Raw genomic sequence first — 18,116 nt, 5'->3', positions numbered from 1 at the left:
TATATGTGTGTGTGTGACGTTTTTGACAAGTATGAATGTATAAACAAAGTTATATATTGCTTCTTATCCAACAACTAAGCCTAAATCTTTCAATGATTCCAGATATTGGAGAATTTAAAATTGGTGATCTTTTATTTAAAAATAGGCAAGTGATTATTTCATGATCGACCAGTGTAACAAATTAGTTGTTTGATTATTTGACAATATTTCTAAAATCGATATGAAGAATTATGCTAGTAATTTAATTAAGCTATAACCCAAGAAACAAAGTTACTATAACTAGAAGAAACAATTCCAAAACAGTAACATTCACTCAATTTAACTCATTAGTACTGGAAAAAAGGTAAAATAAAAAATAAAAAGTAGTACTCCAAACAAGTACCACGTTGAAATCCTGTCACAATTTTTATTTTTTGTCAAATACTTGAGATGTAAGCATCACTTGAAAAGTTCTGTTTCTCCTCCATGAAATTATACGAATCTGTTTCTCCTCCACCTGGTTTTGCTTCCCCTCTTTTATCCTTGGAATAGATATGGATGGAATCCATCTAAAAAGAGAAAAAGGTGAAGGCAACAATTATGTCTTAGTCAAAGATGAAAGCAGAGACGTTGAATGAGACATATACCTATTTTGAGAGCGTGCATTAATCTCAAAACTTAGGGCATAGGATCTTAGATCTTTTATTTTAGTTTTTTTTTTTATAAAATAAATCATGATTAAAATATAAAGTTATAGAGAAACAAATTAAAATTCCTTAAAAATACCATATAATGTAAAAAATACCTAGCTAAGAAAAATATAAGTTACGTTCAAACGTTAATCAAATTTTAGCAAAGGAAAATATTTTGTATGACAATAAGAAAACGGATAGTGTGCATACGACAAAAGTTCCAATTAATAAAACATTGCCTCAAAACATATAAAGATTGTCTTGCTCGAAGTAGAGGTGGACTCATGATTTAACGTGATGGGATATTACTATTTTGCTTAATTGGTGCCCCTAAAGATTTTTAGTATTTTAGGATGTGTAAACACCTAATTTTTGATAATATTTTATTTTTTTTTGTCACTTCTTTTATGTAAATATATTAGGGGGTTTTAACATATAAATTTTTAGCTTTGTTATACTTTTTATTATAGGTTAAAAATACAAAATTTTAGAAGGTCAATTATTACTATTAATATTATTTTATTTTTATTCTTATATTTAAATAATAATAAAAAATCCGAAAAATATTAATTTTTTTTTAAAATTTTGGGGAGAGATTTAAAAAAATAAGAAAAAGGGAAGTATGGAATTAAAAAAAGAAGTAAAAGTAGGTGGAATTATCTTTTAAAAAAGTAAAAGAAAGTGAAAAATTAAAAAAATAAAAGTAAAGTTTTGTGGAAATTTTTAAAAATAAAAAGTAAAAGAAAGTTGGAATTAAAAAATAATATAAAGGTAGCTGAAAATTTAAAAAAATTTAAATTAAAATAAAGTAGAATTTTTTAAAGAAAAGTAAAAGAAAGTGGATTGTTTTTTTAAGAAAAGTAAAATAAGTGAAATTCTCTTTTAAAAAAGTAAAAAAAATGGGATTTTAAATAAGATAAAAGTAATTAAAGTTGGAATTTAAAAAATAAAAGTAAAGAAAGGTGGTAATTCTATTTATAAAAAAAGAAAAGCAAAATGTAAGTGGGATTTCTTTTAAATAAAAAAATAAAAAAATAAAAAAAAAATCTGAATTTTTTTGAAAATTCTCCTATAACTAGAAGAGAAATATTTGAAGAAAAGAAGAGAAGAGAAGAGGGAAGAATATTGAGAGAAAACAAATTTTCTTCTTCTATGCTAAAGAGAATTTCTACTAGTTTTATTCTTTCTACCTATTTCTTTCAACAAAAAAAAACATATAGTCATTCATTACCTTGTTTAAAAAAAAATACCTCAAAAACAGGAGCTAAATCACACCAAAAATCAAATCCAAAAGCTTCAAACTCAATTTAAAAGATAGCCCAAAATACTAGCCCGAAGAGGTCGAAGTCGAGTTCGGTTCGAAAGGTTTCCGCTCGTTGCCTCTGATTGTGGTTCATTTGCACATTAAATTTGATGGTTGTTTGCTCCATATGTATTGAATAAGATCTTCATCTATAAAAGGTTCATTCTTTTCTTAACCAATGTTTCCATTATTTTTCTTTCACCGTATTTCCTTTTGATTTGTATATTATATTTTGGTTATCTACCAACTTGAAAGATATGAACAAAAAAAATGAAGGAAGAGCATCAAGAAATAGAATTCGTGAAAGACAGAATGAGTTTCTTCAATGAGATTGTAGTTCATAGGGAAAGATAGGAAAATGTATTCAAAATGGAGAGAGAACGATGTAATAGCTTGGATCCAAATTAAAGGATGTTAAGTCAATAGCAAATTTGATACCGACATGGGTGATTAGGTCCATAATAACTCAAATCATATATTTCTTCAATAATAATTCCATATTCATAAATCATGACCTTGCAATAATCTCAAAGTAGTTTTAGGAAGAAACATAATCATGAATATTTGTAGTTTGCTTTAAATTGAATACAATCCTTTTAGAATAATCGAGGCGCGCCATGCCAAATAAAATCTCAAAACTCATGACCCTCATTTAATTAATTTTAATCCTTAGAAATCGAGGCGTGCCATTTAGTTGAATTTTCCATGGCCCTCGCAAACTTGAAAGTGCGTAGTTGCTTTAGGCGCGCTATTTTTTTTTAAAAAAAATTAATTTCCTAAACTCGGGTGTGCATTTTATGTGACCCAAATCCAAATCTCAACAACGTTAGATAAAATGTGTCGTGGACTGCGGGTGCATTTCATGTGATGTGGTTCAATACGTGTTTTATATGACGTTGAATTTTTCCAAAAAAAATTAATTAAAAGCGGCTAATAAGTTAAAAATATACCATAGGTTGAAACATGTTTTAAAAATCAGATAATAGGCCAATTGTAATAATTTAAGCGACCGTGCTAGAACCACGGAATCCGGGAATGCCTAACACCTTCTCCCGGGTTAACAGAATTCCCTACTCAGAATTTCTGGTTCGCAGACTTCAAAAGGAAAGTCGAAATTTCCTCGATTTGGGATTTAAAATAAATCGGTGACTTGGGACACCAAATAAACTATCCCAAGTGGCGACTCTGAATTGAATAATTAATCTCATTTCGAATTATGTCACTTAAATTGGAAAAACTCCCGTATATACCTTCGGGTGTGTAAAAAGGAGGTGTGACAACTCTGGCGACTCTGCTGGGGATCCAATTTCGAGCTTAGAATAACTGTTATAGTTGGCTTGTTTTATCTGATTTTTACATGTTGAGCCTAATGTGCTAAATGCCGCTTTTATCGCTTTGATATTGTTTGGACTGTATATAAATTGCTACGAAACTCTCCTCTCTCTAAGTCTTCTAAATCATCTGGGAAGTGTGCACTTCGTGTGACTTCTTTTCTATTAGAGTCTTATCCCAATTTTAGAACGAGGTTCTGACAAGTTGCAAAGCCGGTGAAGCTTCTGTATTCCCGGTACGCTGCCCCGCCTCGGCTCGAGCTGTCCGCTCGGGTAAGCCAGGTCTAGAACAATAAACCCAGGTTTTTAAACCTAGTATAACAAGCCTCATGCTGGATCCCTAGTAGGAACGTTTGTTTGCATCATGTGCATTTGACCTTGGAGACTCAACACAGGGGTTGGGTCTGTCTAGGACAGGTGTACCCAAATAAAAAAGACCATCCTGATGCATCTTACGTGCTACTTGTGCATCTGTTTATTTCGGCTTGCATGTTGACCGGCTTCTAGAACAGAGGAAGAAAATCAAAAAAAAATCAAAAAATCAAAAAAAAAATTAAAAATAATAATAATAATATAGGAGTGAGAGGTAGGTATTTAGAAAATTCTGAAACTCTGTCGAAATTCCGGAAAAAAAAAAAGAAGTCACCTCCAAATGAGCCAAAGTTTTCAACTGCCATGTTCTGTCAAAACTGGCGAACTACGCGGGTCTGATTCTCACCGGATGTGAGATACGTAGGCAAACTTCATCGGTTCCGGCCCATAATTTTCAAAAAAAAATCCAAAAATATTTTCCTTTACTTCCTCTCTAGAAAAGTCTTTTTTTTAAACCCCAATATTCAAAAAATCCAAAAAAAAATATTTTCCATTACTTGCTTCTTTAGAAATTAATTGTTTTTTTTAAAAAAAATATATACAAAAATATTTTCTTTTACTGCTTCTTTAGACCCTAATTGTTTTATAAAAAAAATATATATATACAAAAATATTTTCTTTTAATTTCTTCCAAAAATTCAAAAATATTTTCATTCTTCTTTCAAAATTGAAAAGAAAATTCAAAATTCAAAAATATTTCATTTTTAGAAGCAATTCTTTCATAAATTCAAAATAAAATTCCAAAAATATTTTTCTTTCTTCTTTAGAAGTTTTTTTTTCTATAGAAATTCCAAAAAAAAAACAGTAAAAGTCTAAATTAAAAAAAAAATCTTTCTTCCTTTCGAAATTCCCAAAAAAAAAAATTGAAATCAAAAATATTTTCTTTCTTCTTTATAAGTCTTTCTTGCGGAAATTAAAATATTCCAAAAAAAAAGAGTTAGTTTATTTACTTTATTTTTGGTCTTCCCGAACTATGCTAGTTTGATTTTCACCGGATGTGGGATACGTAGGCAACCCCCATCGGGTCCAACTTCATTTTTGTAAAAATAGCCCAAAAAGAACAAAAAATTTTGTTTTGATTGTAAATAAGAAGGTGATGTCATTCTTGTCTAAAATAGTTGAATGTCCCCAAAAGGGCGCCGGAAGGCCGTTTTTGCAAGAACAACCACCTTTAGTAGTTTTTTTAAGGTTTTGGCCGTTTAGCAAACACAGCGTTAAAATCTTCTTCCCCGAAGTGCTGAAAGGCCGGATTTGCAAAGCCGGATTTTTTATGAAAATTTAAAAAAAAAATAGTGATAATCTTTTCTTGAGTCAAAATGAGTCATAACCTTTTAAATTAAATCACCCTAATAAATGTGCAGGATGAGCACAGATGAAAACGAACCCTTCGCAGCTCTTGAAGAGATCCCCTTACAGCTCCACATGTGGTGGAATGACCTAGGAAAAGGTAGCCGAGGAACTGTGATAAAAGTTTTGGGTGGTCTTGTCAGACTTTTGAACATCAAGTCAAGATTGGACGTGATTGAAGCCTTGATACCTTTTTGGGATCCGACTCGCAATGTGTTTCGCTTTTCTGACTTTGAGCTCACACCCACGCTAGAGGAAATTACGGGTTACGCCGGCCTTACCGGAAACTTTAGAAGTTGGTACCCGGTGTCACCGAGACCAGTATCTCCTCACAAGTTTCTGGATATGTTGAGTATTAGCCGGGATATTCAGGATGAGAATTTATCTGAAGGGTTTTGCACTTTCCAGTTCCTGTACCAACGCTATGGCAATCTCTAAGGTTTCAAAGCACCGAATACTGGTCTGACCCATGCCGGAAATAAAGATAAATGGGAGGCAAGGCGGGGTTTGGTTTTTATAGTAGCATTCTTGGGTGTTATAATATGTCCGCGAAAAGACGGCAACATAGAATTGGGCCTCGTGGGAATGGTTGATGTCGCAATCAAGAAAGCTAATGGCACATTAGGTTCCCCTGATCTTATCTGAGATTTACCGAGCTTTGACCATCTGTCGAGAAGGGGGAAAATTCTTCCAAGGCTGCAACTTACTACTACAATTGTGGATACTGGAACATCTCTGCCACCGTGTCGGGTATATGAACTACGGCATGACCGGTTTGGATTGCATCAAAAAATTTGAAAGCCGAGTGGCGGGGGTTGAATTTCCAGAGGGTACCGAAGCTTGTTTTGCCCACTTGAGTTCTTTAACTTCGGATAAAATTGAGTGAACGTTCGGATGGCTCCCTGCCACCGAAGTCATATACATGTCAGCTAAAGTGTGCTACTTTCTCCTAATGGGCATCCGGAGCATCCAGCCATATACTCCTCACAGGGTTTTGCGCCAACTAGGAAGATTTCAAACCGTCCCCCATGACGAAGATTTGAGTGTACGTGTCGTCGAATTGGGCCCAAAGGCTGTATTTCCAGAAGGAAGAGTTCGCCAAGTTTGGAATGAGTGCAGATTTCTCGAACCCAAGACTATGGTGCGGGATCTAGCTAGAGGTGAGGTGGACCCCAATTATATGGTTTGGTTTGGCAAAAGATTTCAAATTCCTCGAGAGCCCGAGAGACCTGCTAAGAGACCTCATGTCCAACAATTCACTAACGACTCACAGGAGCAGTGGGGCTGGTTGGAAAAAGAAGAAAGCTATAGGGCTAAGATAAGTAAATTAGAGGGACAAATCAGGGACCTCAAATTTGGCCACAGTATCCAAGCTGCCGCAGATGAAGGGGAAAAGAAAAAGCTAACTCAGGAAAACGAAGCTCTCAAAGCTCAAATCCATAAAATGAGAATAACTGCTAGAAACCCGGAAAGAAGCCGGGCAGATGAAAGGCTTATAAGCGGTCTGAGAAAGAAAGTACTTGAGCGTCAAGATGACCTAGAAAAATCTGAGGCTATTCTAGCAAAAGTCCGAGCACAATTGGCAGAGAATGGAGAAGGGCGGGCAGAATTTGTGCGACAAATGAAAAGAAAATATGAGGGGACAATCGCCAATTTAAAGAGAAAGCTAATCACCCTTGAAAATGAGGCGGACAAACAGGCCAGGAATTTTAAAGCCGATAAGGAACATTGTTATGCTTTGATGACCCAAATGGACGAAGATATGCAACAATTGCGGAATCAAAATCATCATGACACTCAAGTGTTGGAAGCCCAGAATCAGCAAATCGGGCGTTTACTTCAGGAAAAGGGTATTGTCCGAGAGAGGGTTAGAGTCATTGCCGACTACATCGTCATGAAATGCCACGCATGTGAGGATATGAATCAGACCACTTTCTTCGCTGCTGTAATGACATTTGTCCGCCAGATAATGAGTGATTTGGAGCGGCTTCAAGGGGATCTCGCACGTAGGCCCGCGAGACCGAATGATGTCCCACGGGCCCCAGGAGTCGAAACATTGATGTATTCATGATTTTTCACTTATTGAGTCTGTATTTTGGAAATTATTTTTTAGTCTGTTGGTAGTTTTAAAATTCCAAGAAAATGAGTAGTTTGAAGTCTTTTGGAATAGAAAGTTTAGGAGTTTTATTAATGAAAATTTGAAAATTCCCAAAAAATTGTTTCTTTATTTTTCGCACTTGTTTTTCTTGAACTACGTAATGAACTGATTCACGCGGCGTCGTGATACGTAGGCAATCCTCATCGGATCCGGTCACGATTTTTGTAAATAACTCAAATAAGAGAGGGATGTGAAAAAGAGAGCCAAAGAAAAACCAAAAGAAAAACGAAAAAAAAGGCAAGGAAAGAGAGGAAAGAAAAGAGTGGAAAATGGGAATAAGAGGAGAAGTACAAAAGCCAAAAGTGGAAAGAAAAAGAAAATTGGGAAAATAAGCAGAGCCGGGATGAAACATGCAGCCGTTGCGAAATATGCAGAAACACATTTAATTGTATAGGTGCATCACACCCCAACATGCGATTTCCTATGTGTTAATTGCTTCAAACTAACTGGTTTGTTGTCTACTATTGTAAAGGTTCTATAGTAAGGTGTTGGTTTTGTGGTAATCTGGCTTCACATTCATACTTCACAAGGTCAAAAGGAAGCGTTGAGAAATCTTCGGAAATTCCTCTGCCAACAGTTCCTATTCCAGAGGATAGTCCGATCTCGGCCATCCCAACTTCTGAGTCAGCAACGGCTGAGGAAAATAGAATTCTGTGTCCCCGCATGATGGAAATGTGGGACGCCTGGGCCAATGGAAAAGAACCGCCAAGTGCGATCCCTGGATTCCCTGAGCTTTTTCCCAGAGCAAGTGGGACCTCCAACATCCCCATAAGTTATCCAAATACCCCATTGGGATATCCTACCATTTCAGCCCACTTTGCTGGAACACCTTCTGAGTTTCGCCCCCAGGTGTTAGCTTCAAGTGCGGCTTCAAACATATTCACCGCGGCACCTTGTTCAGCTACGACACAACCTGCTTTACCCAGGCCTAACTTTGATTCATCTTCCTTCACATTTCAAGCACCATCTTTCCCAGTGGAACCTCCTCAGTTTCCAACTTATACTTACCCTCAAGCACCCCAATTTGAGTTCACTGCGGGGCAAGAAAAGACCACCAAAACTCCTGAGCAAGAAGAGATTGTGAGGAAGATGAGGAGTATGGAACAGAGTCTCAAAAGCATACAAGGCTTGAGTGGACAGAAAAGTGTATCCTATGCCGACTTATGCATGTTCCTTCATGTGCACCTACCATTGGGATTCAAAACCCCAAAATTTGAGAAGTACGATGGGCATGGTGATCCTATTGCTCATCTCAAGAGATATTGCAATCAGCTGCGAGGAGCCGGTGGAAAGGAAGTACTACTCATGGCCTATTTCGGAGAAAGTCTGGTTGGCATCGCATCTGAGTGGTATATGGACCAGGATATATCCTGCTGGTACATCTGGGATGATCTTGCTAGAGATTTCGTCAGGCAGTTCCAGTACAACATTGATATTGCTCCAGATAGGAACTCATTGACAAACTTGAAAAAGAAATCCTCAGAAAGCTTCCGAGAGTATGCAGTTAAATGGCGTGAGCAGGCATCCAGGGTAAAGCCTCCGATGGATGAGGTTGAAATGGTCATAGTTTTCCTTCAAGCTCAGGAAGCTGACTACTTCCAAAATATGATGTCCGCAATGGGTAAACCGTTCGCTGAAGCTATCAAGATTGGCGAAATGGTTGAAAATAGGCTGAAAACGGGTCAAATTCTAAGCCAATCCGCTATTAGAGCTACCTCCCAAGCCATTCAGGGTGGGTCTAGAGGAATAGCAAAGGGAAAGAAAAAGGAAGAAACATCCATGGCAGTGTCGGGTGCAAGGAGAAACTGTACTCCCAGATCCTTTTTCTCAGAAAAGACCCCGCAACACTATTACCCTCACCAAGACTTGGCCTATACTCCCCAGCCATACTCGGTCATGAATGCTCAGCCTTATGTCCGGCCACAACAACAAGCCAACATAAATCAAGCTCCATTTCCTAGAAACCAACCTCCTTACCAAACCCACTACAGCCCCCGTCCTCCACAAAATAATTTCCACCCTCGTGAACCGCCCAAGAGGCCAAATTTCACACCAATTGGCGAAACCTACTCCAGCATGTTACCAAAGCTTGTTCAAATGGGTCTGCTACAGCCTGTTCCTCAAACCAGGCAAAACCCAGCATCACCCGCTTACAGAGCCGGTACCCGATGCGCCTATCACTAAGGGGCAGAAGGGCATGACACGGATGATTGCTGGACTCTGAAGAGAGCCATGGAGAACTTGATAAAACAAAGGAAAATAGTGTTGAGGGATGAAGATGTTCCCAATATGACCAACAACCCACTGCCAGCCCACAACAACGGGCCGGTAATTGGAATGATTTGTGAGGATAAGGAATTTGACCCAGCATTGAAGGCCATCATTGCCATTGCTGACGAAGAAAAGAAACCAAAAGCTGCCCCGAAACAAGATAAAGGGGAGAAAAAGAAATAAACCACCCCTCCAAAGTCAGAGAAGAAAATTGAAGTTGAGACCGGGGCAACGCCTCCCAAAGATGTTGTTCTCTACGTCCCTCAAGGCCGTAAAGAAAAGCAGATGACATTGAGTCCTCCAAGGAGATTCGAGCTGAACAAAACAACCCAGATGTATGTGCCCAAGGGGGCTTATGTGATGCAGGGGCCAATTAAGCCATCGAGGCTGAATGAGCCCGTGGTTATTGGACGCGCGCCACAGAAGCCCATGAAAGATCCTACTGTTGTGCCCTGAAACTACAACAAAATGGTGGTGACCTATAAAGGCAAAGAAATCCCAGGAGAAGTTCAAGAAAATAACCCTGTTAAAAAGTATTCCAATTTGGAAGAGGTGAACAACGCTACTAGAAAGCGCTTCCCACTTAAGAAGCTCGTGAGTGCTGAAGAAGCGGAGGCTTTCTTTCAAAACATGAAAATGGCAGATTATGAGGTGATTGACCAGCTTAGAAAATTTCCCGAACAAGTCTCCTTGTTGACTTTGTGGATGAACTCCGCCGAACATCAGAAGGTATTGATCAAGACCCTTAACGAAGCATATGTGCCTGTTGACACTTCTGTAGAGCAGTTGGAGAGAATGGCAGAAAGATTTTTCGCAATCAACCAGATCACTTTCAGCAAAAATGATTTCCCTCAGAAGGGGCCGCACATAACAAAGCCCTGCACCTAACAGTCAAATGCAAAGGGCACTACGTGAAAAGGGTTATGTTGGACGGAGGCTCTAGAGTAGACATTTGCCCACTTTCAACTCTACAGCGCATGGAAATCGGGACCGAAATAATCCGTCCCAACAATGCCTGTGTACGTGCCTTCGATGGCATCAAAAGGGACACAATTGGAGAGATCGATCTAATTCTGACCATCGGCCCAGTAGACTTTGAAGTAACCTTCCAGGTTCTAGACATGGACACATCCTACAACTTTCTTTTGGGGAGGCCATGGATTCATGCAGCGGGGCTGTACCCTCTACTCTTCATCAGATGGTGAAGTTCGAGCATGAGGATCACGAGATTGTGGTCCACGGAGAAGATGAGCAATCAATTTATCGGGACCCATCAGTCCCATGTCTTGAAGCAAGAGAGGGAAGTGAGCACATAGTTTATAAGGCTTTTGAAATTGTGGTTGCAGACCAGTACAAAGAAGGAAACCCTTGCCCCCAACCCTTCCTTTTTAATGCATCAATAATGGTGGCCAAAGAAATGATCCGACATGGATTCAAACTGGGGAAGGGACTTGGGAAATCATTCCAAGGGATAGTTGAACTTATCACCCTGCCCACCAGTGAAAAGTTCTTTGGGGTAGGCTTCTGACCCACTCCAGCTGATATAAGATGGGCAGATGATAGAAAGAATGATGGTTGGGTCTTGCTTCAGCCGGTTCCGCATCTGTACAGAACATTTCTCAAGCCAAAATACCAGAAGAAAGAAGAAGATGAGGCATTTACTGCCGAAGAGATTGAAGAGATCTGTGGGGCAATGAGGAAGATACTATATGAAACCCACATGGTCCAGCCAGGGGAGGGCTCAAGCACCGTTGAGATGCTGTATATGGGACCCAATGCCAAGTTGCAGAATTGGAAGGCTACGCCATTCCCAATCAGGCGGGAGTCCCAGTAGACCTGTCCTGCCACTTTTTCTGCATTGCGAGTTATGTCAGGGTGTAACTCGGATATTTTTCTTTAGTTTCTTGTCTTTTAATTTCCAATGTAAACCCTGTTATCTTCAAATTCAAAGAAATGAAATCATATTTCATCGTCCATCCTTCTTTATTCTTTCTGATTTTGTTATTTTTTCTCTTTTTTCTTTCAGCTCTAATAATGTGGCTTTAAATAACATGACATGCTTGCGGACTTCATGCCCAGATCCAAACACGCTGTCTAACTGCGAAATAATGAACCAAGAACCGGAATATGATGAAGAAGAGGCTTTTAAGGAAATAAATTGAGAATTGGAACAATTTGAGAATAAACCTAAGCCAAACTTAAATGAAACCGAGCCAGTTAATTTGGGTAGCTCTGAAGAAGTCAAAGAAACCAAGATAAGCATTCATACAGATGAAAGAACCAGGGACGCATTGATCCAACTTTTGTTTGAATTCAAAGATGTGTTTGCTTGGTCATACGATGACATGCCAGGATTAAGTGTCGATTTAATGGTCCATAAGTTGCCAACCTACCCCGATTATTCCCATATCCAGCAAAAACACAGGAAGTTCAAAATTGATATCAGTGACAAGATTAAAGAAGAGGTCACAAAACAGTTAAAGGCGGGAGTGATCCGAGTGGTCCGATACACCACATGGCTGGCTAATATAGTTCCTGTGCCAAAGAAAGATGGGAAAATCCGGGTGTGCGTTGAATACCGAGATCTGAATAAAGCAAGCCCCAAGGACAATTTCCCTTTGCCAAACATCCACATCCTTGTTGATAACTGCGCCAAACATGAAATACAGTCTTTTGTGGATTGTTACGCAGGATACCACCAGGTCTTGATGGATAAAGAAGATGCAAAAAAGACAGCTTTTACCACACCTTGGGGCACTTACTCTTATAGAGTCATGCCATTTGGTCTGAAAAATGTCGGGGCAACTTACATGAGGGCCATGACTGCCATTTTTCATGATATGATGCACCAAGAGATAGAGGTGTATGTGGATGATGTAATCATCAAATCCAAAACCCAGGACGACCACGTTCGGGACTTGAGAAAATTCTTTGAGCGGCTGCGCAAATATGATTTGAAGTTGAACCCAGCCAAATGTGCATTTGGGGTACCATCCGGCAAACTCTTGGGATTCATAGTCAGTCGGAGGGGCATCGAGTTAGATCCAACAAAGATAAAGTCTATTCGGGATTTGCCTCCTCCAAGAACCAAGAAAGATGTTATGAGTTTGTTGGGAAGATTGAATTACATCAGTCGTTTCATTGCTCAGTTGACCTCCACGTGTGAACCCATATTTAAGTTGTTAAAGAAAGATGCGGCAATCAAATAGACAGTTGAATGTCAAGAAGCTTTTGATAAAATCAAGGAATATCTGTCAAATCCACCAGTCTTGGTCCCACCTGAGCCAGGGAGGCCTCTGTTCTTGTACCTGACCGTCTTGGAAAATTCTTTTGGCTGTGTCCTCGGGCAACATGACGTGACCGGAAAGAAGGAGCATGCCATTTACTATCTGAGCAAGAAGTTTACTAGTTATTAAGCCAAGTACACTTTATTGGAAAGAACTTGTTGTGCTTTGACATGGGTCGCTCAGAAGCTGAGGCATTATTTGCAAGCTTACACCACCTACCTCATAACCAGGTTGGATCCTTTAAAGTACATATTTCAGAAACCAATGCCCACTGGGAGATTAGCAAAGTGGCAGATCTTGCTCACGGAGTTTGACATAGTCTATGTCACTCGCACGACAATGAAAGCCCAGGCATTAGCGGATCATTTGGCTGAGAACCCGATTGATGATGAGTACCAACCTTTGAGAACTTACTTCCCAGATGAAGACGTAAATTCAATTGAGGCAATATCTGAAGACACTCATGTTTGGAAAATGTTCTTTGATGGGGCGGTAAATGCAAAAGGTGTTGGAATTGGGGCAATTTTGATCTTACCCATTGGTCAGCACTATCCAGCCACAGCTCGGCTTCGGTTCTTCTGTACAAACAACACCGCTGAGTATGAAGCTTGCATTAAGGGTATAAACATGGCAATCGACCAAAATGTCAAAGAGTTGTTGATCATGGGAGACTCAGATCTGATTATCCGGCAAGCCCAAGGAGAATGGGAAACCCGAGATGTTAAGCTTATCCCTTACAAGAAGCATGTGGAAGACCTCAACAAGCGATTCAAGTCAATAGAGTTCAGGTACATTCCTCGTTGTCACAACGAATTAGCCGACGCACTTGCTACTTTGGCCTCAATGCTGCCGTATCTAGGCAATGCTCACATAGATCCCTTGGAAATTCAAATCCTGGAAAGGCATGGTTATTGTAATACAATTGAAGCAGCACCAAATACCCAACCATGGTACCATAACATCAAAAAGTTTCTGAAAACTCAAGAATACCCCGAGCAAGCCAGTGGAGACCAAAAGAGAACCATTAGACGGCACGCGAGTGGTTTCTTTTTGAGTGGGGATGTCTTGTACAAGAGAACTCTAGACCTCAATTTGTTAAGATGTGTTGACGCAAAAGAGGCTAGAAGAATCATGCATGAGGTACATGCGGGAGTATACGGGCCCCACATGAATGGGTATGTTTTAGCAAAGAAAATCCTTCGAGCGGGTTATTACTGGATGACCATGGAAAAGGACTGTTTTAGTTTCGTTCGGAAGTGTCATCAGTGTCAGGTGCACGGTGATTTGATTCATGCACCTCCCACAGAACTGCATCCCATGTCTGTACCTTGGCCATTTGTTGCCTGGGGCATGGACGTCATTGGGCCAATCGAGCCAAAAGCCTCAAATGGACACAGATTCATACTAGTTGCCATTGACTACTTTACAAAATGGGTTGAAGCAATCACTCTCAAGTCTGTCACCAAGAAAGCTGTGGTAGATTTCGTGCACTCCAATCTTATCTGCCGTTTTGGCATTCCTGTAACTATTATCACAGATAATGCTGCAAACTTGAATAGTCATTTGATGGGGGAGATATGTGAGCAATTCAAGATAATGCACCGGAACTCTACTCCTTATCGGCCTAAAGTCAATGGTGTCGTTGAAGCAGCAAACAAAAACATCAAAAAGATTTTGAGAAAGATGATTCAAAGTTCCAGGCAGTGGCATGAAAAGTTGTCGTTTGCACTGTTGGGATATCGCACTACTGTGCGCACATCAATTGGAGCCACCTCGTATCTTTTGGTTTATGGCACGGAAGCCGTAATACCCGCCGAGGTTGAAATCCCCTCTCTCTGAATCATTGTTGAAGCCGAAATTGAAGACAGTAAGTGGGTTAAAACTCGTCTGGAACAATTAACCTTGATCGATGAAAAGCGAATGGTTGCGGTCTGCCACGGGCAGTTGTACCAACAAAGAATGGCTCGTGCCTATAACAAGAAAGTGCGGCCTAGAAGTTTTGAAGTGGGGCAACTCGTTTTAAGGCGTATTCTTCCCCATCACCAGGAAGCAAAAGGAAAATTCGCTCCTAATTGGAAGGGCCCATACGTCATCAGAAAGATATTGCCAAGAGGAGCATTGTATCTGGGCGATATCGAAGGAAATGATCCTGAAGCAGCTGTAAATGCGGATGCAGTCAAAAGGTACTATGTTTAGTCTTTCTGTAACAACAACATTGTCCGATTGGGAGGACGAAGGCTTTTATTCTCGCTACCCAAACACTATCTACCCTTTGTAAACCCATTTGTGTCGGTTACTCTTCTTTGATTGCCCTCTTTAGAACTTGAAAGTGTTATTGAAAAAAAAAGAAATGAAAAAAAAAGATGTTTTCCTGAACTACGTTCGACTTGATTCCGAAAGGATACGTAGGCAGCCTCTCTATGGGGTTCAGTCACACCAAAATAAAAATCCAAATTCCCTTAAAAGTGAAACTGGGGCAGATATTGTAATGGTCATGCGATAATCCCACTTGAATGGTTCCAAAGTTGTAATTCGATCCAAATCATTTTTACCCAAATCCTTTCAAGTCCTTCCGATCAATCGGTGAGAATGTTCAAGGATCAGAGAATACAGCTACTTGGATCCGATGCAATAAAAATGAGAGAAATAAAATGAGAGAGTCTTATTGGTGAAAACCCACACGGGCACCATAAGGCGACGGTGAGCAGAAAAATTGAAAACGAGAGAGCCTGGTTAGTGAAAACTCGTAAAGAGTACTATCAGGCGACGGTGAGAAGAGAAATGAGAGAGGTCGATTGGCGAAAACCCACAAAGGGCGCCGTTGATCGAAAAGAAGACACCCCCACCACTGAAAGAGTCCTGGCCAAGTTTCTCGATTTGGAGATGTGGTTCACAATGAGTTGGATAGTTGTGCATATCGGGTATCCAGTCCAAGAAGCATGTCATGTCTATTGAAGTCTGCATGCACCCCAGATAAGTCCTTCTTTCCCCCAAAAGGGACGTTTCTCCTTAAATTCATTTTTTCTTGTCCTTTCTTTACTTTTCCTTGAATCCCTTTCGGTCTAACTCTGTTTCGAAACTAATATAAAGAAAAGGTGGCAAGATTGGTTTTACAGGGTTTTGTTTAATAAAAGTCAAGTCCAAAGAAAAGTACCTAGCCTCAGTGGGTGCATCAAGTCGATCCCAACTGGCCATGATAGCCGATGCTCTAAAATCAGAGTTATTGAAAATGAAAAGAAATCCAAAGTCAAAAAACCCTAGAAGCAGATTAAAATGAAAGGGCCAAAGCCCTATACGGGTGAGCCGTCATGATAAATTTTGAAAAGTTGAGTTCCTCGGTTTTAGGAGAGAGACCAATCTTTAAGAAAAGCCAGCAAGCGGCAGAGGTTCTCGCCAAAAGAGTTGGGCCGAGATCAAGTGATCAAAAACAATGAAGGCCACAAAACCGACCACCGTTTCAAACTAACAATTGTTCTTTGTTTGAAAATTGAAACAGGTGCAATCCAAAGCAACAGTGCAAGAAACAGGTGTAACCAAAATGGAAAAAGAAATGTGCAAGCGCTAGAAATAGCTTAGCAACAATAATCAACCCAAAAGGGAAATCTCCTCCAAATTCTTTCCTGCATTTTTTTACTAAAAAATGAATTGAAAGAAAATAGATAAGAAGAAGAAAAAAAGAAAAAAAAAGGTAGTTTAGAAGCCCCAAAATCAATCTTTTACCTTTTTGTCAACATTAGGGCTCCAATCCCTGAGTTGAGATTTTAGACATAGGGCCTTCGTTCCCTAGTCGCATTTTGCCAACATTAGGGCTCCAATCCCTGAGTTGAGATTTTTAGACATAGGGCCTCCGTTCCCTAATCGCATTTTGCCAACATTAGGGCTCCAATCCCTGAGTTGAGATTTTTAGACATAGGGCCTCCGTTCCCTAGTCGCATTTTGCCAACATTAGGGCTCCAATCCCTGAGTTGAGATTTTTAGACATAGGGCCTCCATTCTCTCGTCGCCTTTTGCCAACATTAGGGCCTCAATCCCTAAGTTGAGATTTTAGACATATGGTCTCCATTCCCTAGTCGCCTTTTGCCAACATTAGGGCTCCAATCCCTAAGTTGAGATTTTTTAGACATAGGACCTCCATCTCCTAGTCGCCTTTTGCCAATGTTAGGGCTCTAATCCCTAAGTTGATATTTTAGACATAGGGCCTCCATTCCCTAGTCGTCTTTATTTCCAACATTAGGGCTCCAATCCCTGAGTTGAGATTTTTAGACATAGGGCCTCCATTCCCTAGTTGTCTTTTACCAACATTAGGGCTCCAATCCCTGAGTTGAGATTTTTAGACATAGGGCCTCCATTCCCTAGTCACATTTTTTGCCAACATTAGGGCTCCAGTCCCTAAGTTGAGATTTTTAGACATAGGGCCTCCATTCCCTCGCCTTTTTGCCGACATTAGGGCTTAAATCCCTAAGTTGAGATTTTTAGACATAGTTCCTTCATTCCCTAGTTGCCTTTTGTCAACATTAGGGCTCCAATCCCTGAGTTGAGATTTTTAGACATAGGGCCTCCATTCCCTAGTCGCCTTTTGCCAACTTTACGACTCCAATCCCTAGTTGAGATTTTAGACATAGGGCCTCCATTCCCTAGTCGCCTTTCTTTTCCAACATTAGGGCTCCAATCCTTGAGTTGAGATTTTTAGACATAGGGCCTCCATTCCCTAGTCGCCTTTTTGCCAACATAGGGTATCCACTCCCTAGTCGAGGTTAATTTAGATATAGGGCTCCATTCCCTAATCTCTTCCTCCTAAAGACACACAATCCTTATTTTACCGCTTTAAAAACAAAACAAAAAAAAATGTTTAGATTTTAGTTACAAATAACTTACGAAATTTTTCTAGTGAAAACTGGGGCAGAAAAATTTCGTTCGTTTGTTTGTTTTGGTGTCTGAGCAGGTTTGGCCTCGAGGCACAAGGTCTGAGACAACCAAAAGAATGAGTCTCAATCCAAAATAAAGAAAAGAAGAAAAGGAGCAAAAAGAAATGAACTCAAAGTGTTGATGTGGAGAAAGATGTGGATTGTTCAAGATATGATTGAAGTCACAAGTTTCGCATGTCCCGCCTTGATCCGAAAAGCTGAAGAAGAATGAACCAGCAGTTGCAGCTAACGAGCATCAAGATTCAGATCAGAGTCTGCAGGAAGAACCATTCAAGATCAAGGACAAGTTTCACAAGACTCATAGATATGAATCTTGTAACTCATAGCTGATAGGCTTGTTTAGTTTCTCTTTGATTTTTGATATAATAATAGGATCGCGGACCGGAGCTTCGACGGAACCTCATTCGACTCCTCAACTCATCATTCCATCATTTTTCTTGAACTACACGTG

The 18,116-nt window shown here is 39.7% G+C and overlaps 1 protein-coding gene across 1 annotated transcript; it reads left to right on the top strand.

Moving 5' to 3' along the window:
• Positions 1-13,079: 13,079 nt before the first annotated feature.
• On the top strand, positions 13,080-16,316 carry LOC138871156 (uncharacterized). The gene is made up of 3 exons (XM_070149016.1): positions 13,080-13,782; positions 14,182-14,319; positions 16,237-16,316. Exons 1-3 carry the CDS (start codon positions 13,080-13,082, stop codon positions 16,314-16,316), a joined length of 921 nt encoding a protein of 306 aa, XP_070005117.1.
• Positions 16,317-18,116: the final 1,800 nt, after the last annotated feature.

Source organism: Nicotiana sylvestris, chromosome 6, assembly GCF_000393655.2.
Source record: "Nicotiana sylvestris chromosome 6, ASM39365v2, whole genome shotgun sequence".
Taxonomy (NCBI): domain Eukaryota; kingdom Viridiplantae; phylum Streptophyta; class Magnoliopsida; order Solanales; family Solanaceae; genus Nicotiana; species Nicotiana sylvestris.
Note: the sequence above shows the minus strand (reverse complement) of the source record. Positions and strands in the feature narration are given on the sequence as shown.

Excerpts from the sequence above, each read along its gene's own strand:
- LOC138871156 (XM_070149016.1), top strand. The coding sequence starts at position 13,080 with ATGAAAGCCCAGGCATTAGCGGATCATTTGGCTGAGAACCCGATTGAT. Across the intron at positions 13,783-14,181 it reads CATTAGACGGCACGCGAGTG|CAATCACTCTCAAGTCTGTC; the intron begins GTTTCTTTTTGA and ends AATGGGTTGAAG. Across the intron at positions 14,320-16,236 it reads TCATTTGATGGGGGAGATAT|GTGCAATCCAAAGCAACAGT; the intron begins GTGAGCAATTCA and ends AAATTGAAACAG.